The sequence below is a fragment of the Mobula hypostoma genome, chromosome 19, assembly GCF_963921235.1.
Source record: "Mobula hypostoma chromosome 19, sMobHyp1.1, whole genome shotgun sequence".
Taxonomy (NCBI): Eukaryota; Metazoa; Chordata; class Chondrichthyes; order Myliobatiformes; family Myliobatidae; genus Mobula; species Mobula hypostoma.
In genome coordinates this window covers 30,335,827-30,348,855 of record NC_086115.1, presented here as the reverse complement: position 1 = coordinate 30,348,855, position 13,029 = coordinate 30,335,827, and the positions used below count along the sequence as shown (strand labels likewise).

Here is a 13,029-nt window from a genome sequence, read left to right as displayed (position 1 = left end):
AAATAGAGGGCTATGCACTAGGGGAATTCTTGGCAGTTTCTACAGTAGGTTACATGGTTGGAACAACATTGTGGGCCAAAGGGCCTGTAATGTGCTGTAGATTTCTATGTTCTACGTTCCCACCATCTTCTCAAGGGTAATAAAGGATAGCAAAAAATGTTGGTCATGTCAGTGACACCTATGAGTCATTCTATTTTAATTTTATATACTGTATTTTAGAGATAAAGCACGGCACCTGGCCCTTCTGGCCCAATGCTTTCCACGCCATCCAATTACACCCATGACCCAATTAACCTGCTGACCTGTACGCTAATAGAATGTGGGAAAAAGCCGGAAGTACCCGGGGGAGGGCGGACACACTTAGGTATGAGGCGCACACACACCAACTCCTTACAGAAAGCAGTAGGATTGAACACAGGTTGCTGGTGCTGTAATACTGTTGCATTAGCTGCCAGGCCACTGTGCTGCAACCCGCTCCCGTTCTGCCGCCATATTAGGAGGGGCTCATGGATAAAACACACATGCCTGTGAGTAACTAGTCTTAAAGTTATTATAAAATTCCTGAGCTCCTGTCACTCCTTGTAGACAGTATCCATGGTAACAGAACTAAATGCACTACATTGTGACAGTGACGTCAGCCACTTGCTATCAACAATTTGGTTCAATTGATTTCAATGGAACTACATTTTGACAGCAAAGAGGAACATGCAAGCAATGGTGTTGCTGGTTCAGGGTGATTTTCTATGGTGGTCTACGAGAAATTAAACACTATTCAAACCTACTCTCCATAGACATTGACCAGTTACTCATCCCTTTGAATAATACCATTCTGTCCGTTGGTAAACATTATATTCTGCATGCATAGTGAGCACATGATCTTAGAGTTCAAATTTGGCAACACTGGCATTAGTGTTGTACACTGATTTCCAGCACTGTCTGTCTTCTTTAAAATTGTTCTGGCATGCAGGATCGCTCCCAATGTCATCACTGTTAGCATATTGACCGATATCACGAGTCTCTTACACTAAATTCAATTCAAATTGGTATAGGTATTTCTCCATTTCTTCTATTCTAGTTAAAGATTTTAGCTACTGACCATTTGGGGTATTGTTTACAAATATACTTTCGGCCAGAGTTCAAAGTTCAAAGTGAATTTATTATCAAAGTCCGTATGTCACCATACAGCAAATCACTCTTTACCCATAGAAAAACACTGTACCACAACATCCACGATTCATCTTTTTTTGATTTATGAACCTCCTCTGAACAAAATATTTTCCAGAAATTGATTTCTTTTGTTAACTGAGGAAATGCTGCACCAGTTGTCCAAAATTTGAAGCTCCTTTCTCTCAACATCAAACTGTTTATTTTGATACAGATGAACAAAACCCTCCGTATATCATTCATTAGAGATCATTGCAATTCCCTGCCAACAAGATTCATGCATGAAGCAGAATTCCCAACCTTGCTGGCTGTACTGCACCAGTAAATTCATAACTACAGTATATTGTAATATTAGAGCATTCATGGAGTTCACTAGCAAAGGACAAATTTGCAGAAATTCCCAGCATTTACACGGAGGGTATCTATCTGATATTCCTGCACTGGGTATAATGCATGCAGAAACATATCTAATTGCTTAAATGGAGAGAAATGATTGTGAGAAAGACAAATAAATATGAGTTAATTGATATTTCTAAGTTAATTTAATTAATAATTTTAATAGTTTTAAAGTCTTGTGCTTTGTTTCTTCTTTAATGTTGTAAATGCTTCTAAATTAAGGATTGACAGCTAGTTAAACCAGGCTTAGAAAGCTGCCAGTGTTTTTTCTAAACACAAGGGATTTTGCAGATGCTGGAAATCTTAAGCAACATACACAAAATGTTGGAGGAACTAATCAAATCAGGCATCATCAGCAGAGGGGGATAGACATTTGACATTTCAGACTGAGACCTTTCATCAAAGCTTTCTTAGCTGCTTAGAGGGACTTGTTCTGAAGATCTCTACTTCCACATCTCTCACTGAACCCATCCACTTCTTCCCATAATCCTCTTTCCCCCTCCATATTAAAGCACTAATCCAAATAGGGCAAAATTCAAATTGGAATCCAATGCAAGGAGTTTACAGCCAAGAAGCATGCTTCTCAGGTTGCAGAGTATATTTATCATGCTTAAAAATACTTTCAGTCACAATGTTGGTTCATGAATCTTACTTAAATTTCCCATGTTACAATTCCACTGTTCAATATATTTGTGATGTATTGATTAATGAGTTCAGTTAATTATTTTAACAAAGTACACAACAAAATCTTTTCATGTAATTGTGCTTCCTGTACAGTTTCAATCACTTGCCTGCTGACATAATATCAGATCCTCTGTTGTTACCAACTGCTGCAGTTCGAAATAAAATTTCTGACCACTAGCAAGATACCTATTATGATGAAAATCAATTAAAAACTAATTTATAAAGCTTAATGTAATTCAGTTTTATGGTGGGACCAAAGCAATTTCAACATTCTACAGCTGAAGCATGTACAGGTTGAGTACCCCTTAGCCGAAATGCTTGGGGCCAGAAGTGTATTGGATTTCAGAATGTATAATTAGATAGCTTGGGATCACTATCATTTCGAACTCTGAATCTATATGCTACCAGTAAGCAGTTTTTGTTTTACACATGCTCATCACACATATGTACTTAACGGGAAAAAATTATTACATTCCATTAATATAATGAAAATATATAGTGCAGGGTAACAAAAGCAGCATGGCAGCATCGGGAGAATACCTGAATCGTGAACAACAATAAACAATGGCAGGCTTTCAGTCTCCTCCTATGATGTCGTGTTTTGATGAAAAGATGTTTTGATCAAAACCACTGTATTTATGTTTCATTATTTTTTAGGTTTTATGTAAGGCATAAAAACAATGAGCATTGTAGACTTGTTCTGGTGTTATGATTCTCATCAGCAAGAATCTTTGCAAACTCATCAATGAATTTATTTGCTGCTTCATGATTAGCAGATGCATTATCTTTATTTTTTTTTAATCTCAAAAGATTTAATGCTGTGCCTTTTCTTAAATTTCTGCAACCATCCTGCTGAATATTCATAATTACCTTAACATTTTCAGTTTGTCGTGATAGATCTTTGCTTGTTTCATTATCAGCATATCGTTAAACGGTATATTTTCACTAACACTGATGAATCCATTCTTTCAATATATGTGCAAGATCTTCATTTTTTCGCTTTATTCAGTGTTTTCCCATTTTTCATTCATTCTGTTCATTACATATGTGAGGTCACTTCTGAGAATTGACTGTCATGTGCAGAGACCAGTGCATCGTCGTAGCACTTTGTCGAATTTTCCATTTGTGGTGTCGTGTCAGTGCTCAAAAAAATTTCAGATTTTGGAGGTTTTTGGATTTTGATATTTTGGATAAGGGATACTTAACCTGTACTTAGAACTTCGATTTAAGGCAGTTAATGAACCAAAAGTATCTAGTTTATATCATTAACATTGAGTATTTTCCTGGAAAATAAATCACAAAAGTTGGCAAAAAAAATCTGTTACATTACACAAAGGTATTTTGCAATTTTTTGGCAAAATGGAATCTGCACTGTTATACGCAACAGGTACGTTTGGATACACATTGTTGTGCACTAATTCTACAAGGAAGTTAGGCCTTAAAATATCCATGCCAGGACCAGCAGACTCAAAAACAGTTACTTTCCCTCAAGTTGTCAGGTTGATCAACATCTCCACCCATTAACCCACCTCACCACCCTCCACCACCACTACAAACATATCACCGGGTGTCACATTATTTTCAATCAGTCTATGTAAATAGCAGTTACTTGTACATTATGTTTTATAGAATTGCTTTTACATATATATTTATTGTGGTTTTTTTGTTTTTCATTTTGTTCTTTATGCTTATTGTGTTTTTATGCTGCATCGGATCTGGAGTAATAACTATTTCATTCTCTTCAACACTCATGTACTGAAGAGTGACAATAATCCTAAATCTTGAATAAAGGCACTCTACCCGGCAAGCACAGAAAACAGCAAGGTACAATATACCAGTGTCAAGAGTTTTCAGAGGGGAAAAGGACAGGAAGAGAGCACTGTAGTTCACCCAGCGCAATGTGGAACTACTAATTAATGCCATAGTCCCGTAATCCCGTAGGGACCAAGAGACTTGATAATGTTCTTGTTGGTTGAGGTTTTCAGTCATAACCAAGAGCTGTGACCTGCTCAAGAAATCCTATGGCTGGGCCACCATTATGTGAGTGGGTGAGTGGGGAGATGTCTGGTCACAGCTGCACTCCTGTAACACGTAGCAAGAGATGTAGACAGACTGCTCTCGAATAAATTGTCCTCTCTAATCCAGCAATGAGCAGAAAACTGGGAAGCAGGACAGATGTACTGCAGACTTGAGGAAAGATCTTATGCTCAACAGACTGTCAGTCAAGATGATCTAGGTGGAGAGAGCATTGCTGATCTGAGAGCATGGTCAAAGACCTTTCCCAAACAGGTCATATCTCTTAGTCCTGACTATCTTTGAAAACCCGAGTCTACAAAGATGTTCATTGTCACAGAGATTTACGTAGGAAATGTTTCAATAGACAATTTGGGAATAAGATTTTTTGTTAAGCATGTGTTTGTCTCTTGGAACAAGATCCCCATCTCACACTGTGAGGCCAGTTATCAGCCTGTTATTCTTTCAGTAATAAAAAAACTTCCATTCAAAGGAATAAAGAGGTCTTCACGAGTAATTGTGCAATTAGACACAGGTTACACCACAGTGAACTTAACAGATTCTGTGGGCTGCAGATGGTGTTTGAGAAGTTATCACATGGCCAGACAAATGTCAGTGGTGTCTTTAAACTACAAAAAAAGCTGCAAAGTAGTGAATTGTATTCCAGCTGAACTCTAAGTTAGCTGAGTACAAAAAACTCAAACTATGTCATCAAAAGAATAAAGGGAAATGTGCACAGTGATGATATCATCAGTAGTGTGCATTATCTCCAAGACTGCTTTCTGTGTGAAAGTGGTTAGATCAACAGCCACTAGTTCTAATGAAAATCGGCACAGTCGCTTAAAACATACATCACATATCTTTCTACAAAAAGAAGAGTTTCTAATTGGTCCAACTGCCAGGCAACTGTTTGCAAAATGAGTTCAAATGTCTTACCCTCACTTGTCCAACGTAGATATTTGCTTCTTCCTCCAACACAGTGAAATTCTTAAGAAAGATGGCATCAAACTTTGGATCATTATCATTGACATCAGTAACCATTATGTTGACGGTAGTTGTAGAAGTCTAAGGAAAGAGAAACTATTTTCAACAATGATCATTCACAGCAGAAAACAATTTGAAAAAATATGGACACAATTTATGCATCTTTTGACTTCAAAACAAAAGCTACAAAACTGTTTCTTTAAGCAGGGGGCATTAAAAAGCTGCTTCTGGCATAAACATTAAGTGTGAAAGTAATCTAAAATATAGCCTTTTAAAATTTGCAAATATTTCCCTGCATGATCACAAGCAGAAAAAAATGAGATAATTAATCAAACCCTCTAGTGAATCATGTCCAGGTGCACAGTGGTGACAGTAATTTTTTTCTTTAACTATATATACATATAATTTGCAAAGCATTCCTGATTTTCTGGTCCATGTTCATTAACTCTTCCAAACTTGCTCTCAGAATATAAATGCTTTACAACTGACAACAAAAAATGTACTTTTCTGTGGTTTATTTCTGCTGAATACCAATGTTAAAACTTTCAATTTGCAAGCTTTTTATTGCCAGCTTGTGTAATTTATTTTACAAGCTCCTCAAAATAATTTACTCTCTGCTGGGGCCTTTTTAAATAGGATATGAGCTAATAGCTTAAGTTATAAAGCAAGTTACAATTCATAAAATTTCAGAAGGAAAAAAAACATGAATGTAACTGGGTGACCGTCGGATCTTATTCAGTATCGTTAAAAGTGTACTTAGGCATCCATCTGGGTAATGCTAGAATAGTTGTTTGTGCCTTTAAGGGAGACGGTGATGTCATTACGCATGCGCGGGATAGTCGGGAGACCATTTTGCTTTCTGCTGAAGATGTGGTAAGGCGTTGGAATTGGGTTCTTCCCAGAGTGTGCTGGTCATGGTGAGGAAAGGTGAGCATTAATTGACAATATCCATGTGAATTCATTTATGTTTGTTGGTGGATCGAGAATATCGGTAATTTGACATGTTTTACATGTGGATGCTTTAGATTTTCTCCAGTAAGTGACTCAACGCTGGATTGCGCGGCTTGGGCAAAGTTCCTCACCAGCCAAGTAGGTCAGTCTTCCTGTAATTTAACTACCAGGCAATACCTTATAAAAGTTGTGCCAAAGTGTACCTTTCGTCTAACATTATTGTAGCAGGACTGATTGTGCATGTAACCGCGTAACATGAATGTTTAGTCTCTGTTCGGAAGTTCAGCACGTGTGTACGTCTTACATGAGATGAATTCGCTTACATTTTTCGCTGTTATGTATAAGATGCAGGGTGGGTGGGATTCTAATGTTGTTTGTATTGTGTTCCTTCAGGATTGCCACTACCGTATTTGTACTGTATTAGTACTGTATTTGTACCGTATTAGTTCTGGTATTTTTTATACTGCATACGCAATTCTGTCCATACACAAGGGTGTGGATCGAAAGTTAAGCTGAGATTGTAACGGCAAGAACTGGTTGTAAATGCGTTTGTTTTGTTTCGCGATCCTCTTTTGGCACTTAAACATTGAAAACCGATAAAGGAGTTAAAACCCGAAAAAGTATTTGTTGTCCTGAGTGTGTACTTTTCCCCAGGCTACATGAAATATATTGAATACTTCAGCTATTCTTTTCCTACTTCTATTTCAGAACTAATTGCATATATTTGTCCTAAACTTCAAATTCATCAATCCTCAGCTATTCAAGGCCAATCTATTGCCTATGCTCTTCTAAAAGGTGTCATCTAAACAAGACCTGGAAAGGAATTACTAAAAGCAATAAATTAAGCATATCAGTTCTTCATCTTTCCAAAAATTAGGTGTATGATTTCCATGTATAGCATTTCTTCTCAAATAGTCACTTGAAGTTGGAAATCTTATCTACAGGGAAACTTGGGGATGAATCCTTGTACTATCACATGTTCCACAGTAATATTAAGTAATGCTTGTCTATGTTTTTGCTTTGTCATTGTTTGTTAAAGGTTGCTAACACCTTTCTTGGTCCCCTTGGGTAATACAACAACTGCTGGAAGATCAATCATTTGGAATTTCATCTTGAAAACCAATGAATCAGAATCATTTTGAGGTTTATTATCACTAGCATATGCCATGAAATTTGTTATTTTGCAGCAGCAGTACAATGCAATACACACAATATTCTACAAATTCCAATAAAATATTTTACACATATACATAAAGTGCAAAAAGAGAGCAAAAATAGTGATATAGTGTTCATGGGTTCATTACTTTACAGAAATCTGATGGCAGAGAGGAAGAAACACACACAAAATGCTGGAGGAACTCAGCAGGCTGGCAGCATCTATGGAAGAGAGTAATGTCAACGTTCAGTCCTGCCAAAGCGTCTCAACCTGAAACGTCAAATCTACTCATTTCCATGGATGCTGCCTTGCCTGCTGAGTTCTTCCAGCATTTTGTGTGTGTTGCTTGGATTTCCAACATCTGCAGATTTTCTCGTTTGTTTTTGACAGAGGAGAAAATGCTCTGCTCTTAAAATGTTCAGTATATGTCTTTGGGCTTCTGTACCTCCTCCCTGAGTGTAGTAATGAGAAGAGGGCATATCTCAGGCAGGGGAGAGGGGGGCTTAATGATGAATGCTGTTTTTTTCAGGCATCACTTTTTGAAGATGTCCTTGATGGTGGAGAGGTTTGTGCCTCTGATGGAGTTGGCTGAATTTACAACTGACAATGTAGTTCTTGCTCTGCTTTGTGGTTTTGATGTGAATTGAACAGACAGCACAGCTCAGTAAGGATTTTTGTACTATAGTAGAAATGCTTCACTCAGTGCTCCAAACTGAGGCTCAGGTAGGAGAAATAAACACTGAACAATGTAGGTAAATAATTCAGCCATAGACGGTTCCAAGCCTGGCTGTAAAAAGAGGAAGGTTAAACATGGGGGCTAGCAACCCCATTCCGTAAAAACAGAAGGAGCAACAGAAACTCCAAAGACCTCATCCTGGGAGAGGAAGATTCTCTGAAGATGGGCTGCATCTGGGGGACAACTTGAAAGGCTGGCCAACGATAGAAGACTCTGGTGAGCTGCTGTTAGTGGTCTATGTCCTAGAAGGGGTGATGGGCTTAAAGTTAGTAAGTAAGTAAGTTTGGTAAAGGCTCACTGAGAGTACTCTTATTCCCCAGTTTTCTCCTCTCAGTAGATGTCATCTTACAATTGCGGTTACTGCTTATTTTTCTTGTCATCTGTATTTATATGCACACATTGATGAGTGACAACTAATGCAGAAATCATACATTACTGAAAGCTCTCATGGAAAGGCTGCACCTTTCCTCAGAAAATTTCATAATTTCAGCCAAATATAGAAAGAATAATAGTCCCTGCAACTGGTAAAAGCCAAAAAGAAAATTTTACCAACAACTGATCAATGAGTGGTTGATGATCCCCTTAAAGAGGGCTTAAAAGGGATGGTCATTCTAGCTCTTGAACATGTGCTCAGACCATGCCTATTATAAGAAAGAATGTTAATTGTGGCATTGAACTTCAAAATGTCCCTCTAATGCCAAACTAGCATTGCATGTGAATTATGGTCTCTGAACTCATTGTATCAGCCAGAGATCAATAAATAGCTCTCACTGATTGTAGATACAGCAGGGCAATGTGCACCACTATAGACAAACTTTAACACCCTAACGCAATGCAAACAGCAGAAGCAACCAACCAGGTTTCACACAGCAAATTGTTAGCTGATCTACTGAAATGTAATTCAAGAGAATTCCTCTAGTATCATAAGCACTAATATCTACTCCTATAATCAATCAGATCAAATTCTGCATAACTACTGTTTAGGGACTTAAGCGCACATCAAGATATTCTCTACTGTTATGACAGTGGTATTTTCGTGCGTAATGTTTGGAATTCAATAGATAACCCTGCAAGTTTAATGCTAAGAAGTATACATAAAAGATACTTTGATATCATTACTGAAGAACCATGAAGATCGACAGCATACAGAAGGGCCATTCACTCCCTCTAATCCATGGTGGCCAAAGTGAAATTCAGGTTAATCCCACATCCCATCCCTTGGTCCATTACAATGCAGTTAGTGGCCATTCCATTGATCATCTTGGCACATTTTAAATGAGGTTGGAGATCTACCTCCATTAGGCTTTGAAGCAATAAATTTGAGACCCCTTCACCCCACCACAACTCGCTGGGAGGAATTTTTTTTTGTTCTTAGCACATTATTCAAGACCACTTAATGTTCTGAGAATTGTATGTTAAACACATCTGCATAATCACCTGTGCTTTGTACCTGTCCTGGAAATATCTTGAAGTAGAGTAAAATGATGTAGTGTACTAATAAATAAAGGGCTCTCCAAGTTATGGGAGAGATAAACCGTTGGGGTGCTAGAACAGACAGTTTGGTCCAGTTAGCTACTGTGGTCAGAGAAATGCACCAGCCATCATGGACGTGGATTGAATTGTCTGCTTGGATTATGTGTTACAGAGAACTGAAACTTTGGCCAAATAAGATATCCAGACACCACTGAAGCTTTGGGGTGCAGTGGCCTCTACACAAAAAAAAATAGCAGTAGGTCAGGTGGGCTTTTGAGGAGTCGCAAAATCTGTACCTATTGGTAAGGGAAGACCAGAGCCACCTGCCACAGCTCTAATAGAGGTTGAGGAAACTGAGAATATGATGGCTATTGCTTCACGACCTAAGAAGGAATTTAACTCAGAATGAGAATATGTCAAAGACAGGTAGCTTTGTTCACAAGGGAAGTACTGTGATGAAGATACAGGTAGTGATACACTGAATTCATGAAATTCAACCTTATCAATGGCCTATGCTCCACTGGGAGCTAAGAGCCCATGAAGAAGATGTACATACAATGGGCACTTTATTAGGTACATCTGTATGGCTGTTCATTCATGCAAATATATAATCGGCCAATCATTTGGCAGCAAATCAATGTTTTATGCATACACGATCAAGAGGTTTAGTGATTGTTCAGACCAAACATTGGAATAGGGAAGAAATATGATCAAGGAAACTGCAGAGCTCCTGGGATTTTCACGCACAACAGTCACTAGTTTACAGAGAAAGGTGTGATAAATGAAAAATGTCCAGTGAGTAATGGTGCTGTGTGTGAAACCACCTTGATGCTGAGAAAAGTCAGAGGAGAATTCCAGACAGGTTCAAGCTGACAGGAAGGTGACAGTAACTCAAATAACCACACATTACTACAATGGTGTGCAGAAAAGCATCTCTGAATGCACAACTCAACAAACCTTGAAGTGGATAGGCTACCACAGCAGAAGACCATGAACATACACTCAATGGTTACTTTACTAGGTATAGGAGGTATATGTCATCATATACTAACCTCAGATTCACTTTGGTGTAGATATTTACAGAAAAATAAAGAAATACTGTAGAATTTGTGAAAAACTATATACTGTACAAACAACCAATGTGCAAAAGAAGAAAAATTGTGCAAATAAAAAATAAATAAATGTGTACAGTTATTGAAAGTGAGTCTGTAGGTTGTGGAAGCAGTTTGGTGTTGAGGTGAGTGAAATTATCTGCACTGGTTCAGGAGCCTGATGGCTGTAGGGTAATAACTATTTTTGAAAGGCAGTTTTTGAAAGTGAGGTGTTTGCAGCAGTGACTGGGTCTCTGCCAGTAAGGGATGGGCACATGTCCACCTCTTTGTAGGGTAGCAAATAAGACAAGTATTGTATCCTGATGCCTGTGAAAGATACTGGAAAGGAAGCAACTAAAGAGGCCACTACAAGACTTCAAAACAATCCTGTAACTAAAGGTTACAAGGAACCAGAGAAGTACAAAGGGATGAGATAACCCCCTATGAAAGAAAGTACATTCAGACCATTCTGCCCAGAATGCCACTTAGATAATGATTTAGGATTTTCAGGAGAATGGGAAATCACACAGTGCTGGAGAGGAAACACTTCAGAAGACGAGCCTGTGATATGTCAGGACAATACATGAATTCTTTGGAATGTTTGGACAACAAATGAGTGAGTGCAAGGATCTACGGGTAAGGTAGAAGGCAAGTAACTTGGCATGAGTTGCTGTAGCAAGTTCAGCAAGTTAACTAGCTTCAATAACAGATGCTTTTCCTTTAATAGATTTATCCACATCACTTACTTCTGCAGGTGAGAATACAGACACTACCATGAGGAAGATTTTCAATTGACTTTTCCCCAGTTAACTAGGAACTTGCTATTATCTTTATATGTAACTTAATGAGCAACCTCCCTTCCCTCTGACTTCTCTGATGCGTTTTAAATTTATACATGATATGGAATTGCCATCAATTTAACTGCCTGAATGCTGTCTTGGTAATTGGTAATCAGCTTCAACAATCTACTGAACACTTGAGTTGGAAATGCGTGTTTGTCAAAATGAAAAGTTCTGGATGCTGGTCCAAACGTAACCAATGCCAAAAATGGTGCAGTTACTCAAGAGTAACTGTGATTGATGCTGACAACAGAAGAAAGTGAAGGGGAAAAGAAAACACAGGGAGATGATTAAAAAATGCAGGAAGGACTACCAGTTACAATGATAGCTATCTCAAAGGAACAATGATTCTGTCATGCTAGGACAGATTTCTCTTGTCCAGAAAGAATAGCAAATAAATCATACCTCTGCTTTACACCAGTCGAGTGGGATAGAGAGATAAACCAATCTAAGGACATATTAGAGTGAAAATAATCTATACTAATTTTCCCAGGAAAATATTAAAAATACATTTGTTTATACCTAACTGAAGTCTGAATTATACATTTAAAACACATTCCATGTTGAAATACAAATAAACATAAGTGCTCTTTACTTCAGTTAAATAAAAATCTGATTCTCACAAAATACTCTGTTGAACAAAATTACATTGCAGCCAATCTCATTGCAAGGAATTTCTGAACGAGATGTTACTTACAAAAATTCTAATTCAAGCATGAAAGGTTTGCAATTATTCCAGTTTAATATTTAGCGTGAACTGCAGGGAATCCACAGGAACGATGACAACACAGTTTCGACTCAGTTAATGCAGAATGTAAATGTGTAGCACATACTTCCAGGAAAGCATTAGCAGAGGACTGGATCAGCAAATTTCGGATAGAATTGATGATTTATTGAAAGAAAATAAAGTAATGGAAGGAGATGCGGGATATATGGAGTATGATTTTTCTCAAACTAGACTGATGATGATGGCCCTTTACATTCTTGTCATTTGCTGCAAACGGAAGTTAAAACACTGCAGTAAAGTGATCAGTCCAGAAAGGTGGCATTTCAGGGATGCTGGGCTGTCTGGAGCACATTGGTGTGATGACACAGCTCATCAGGGAGGCCAGGGAGAACAAGGGCAACCTGTCAGTGTTGTGGCTCGACCTGGCAAATGCATATGGCTCCATTCCGCACAAGCTGGTGCAGCTCACACTGACCAAATATCACGTCCCCAGCAGAGTCAGAGACCTTATCACTGATTATTACAGCAACTTCAGGATGAGTGTCTCTTCAGGAGCAATTACATCAACCTGGCACAAGTTGGAGATTGGCATCGTCACAGGGTGCACTATATCAGTGACACTGTTCTCCCTAGCCATGAACATGCTCTCTAAGTCTGCTGAACCAGAGTGCAGAGGGCCCAGAATGAATTCCACTCAACGGCAACCACCTATCAGGGCATTCATGGATGACGTCACAGTCACCACAGAATCAGTCCCAGGTTGCCAGAGGATTCTGCAAGGGCTCGAAAAGCTGGTGAAGTGGGCCCAGATGCGT

The 13,029-nt window shown here is 38.4% G+C and overlaps 1 protein-coding gene across 1 annotated transcript in view; it reads right to left on the bottom strand.

The window, feature by feature from the left end:
• Positions 1-13,029, bottom strand: part of pcdh15b (protocadherin-related 15b) — a 785,155-nt gene that overhangs the window by 360,672 nt on the left and 411,454 nt on the right. The window contains exon 17 of the mRNA XM_063072091.1: positions 5,194-5,322. Coding sequence (XP_062928161.1) covers positions 5,194-5,322 — 129 coding nt within the window. The remainder of the gene's footprint in view (positions 1-5,193; positions 5,323-13,029) is intronic.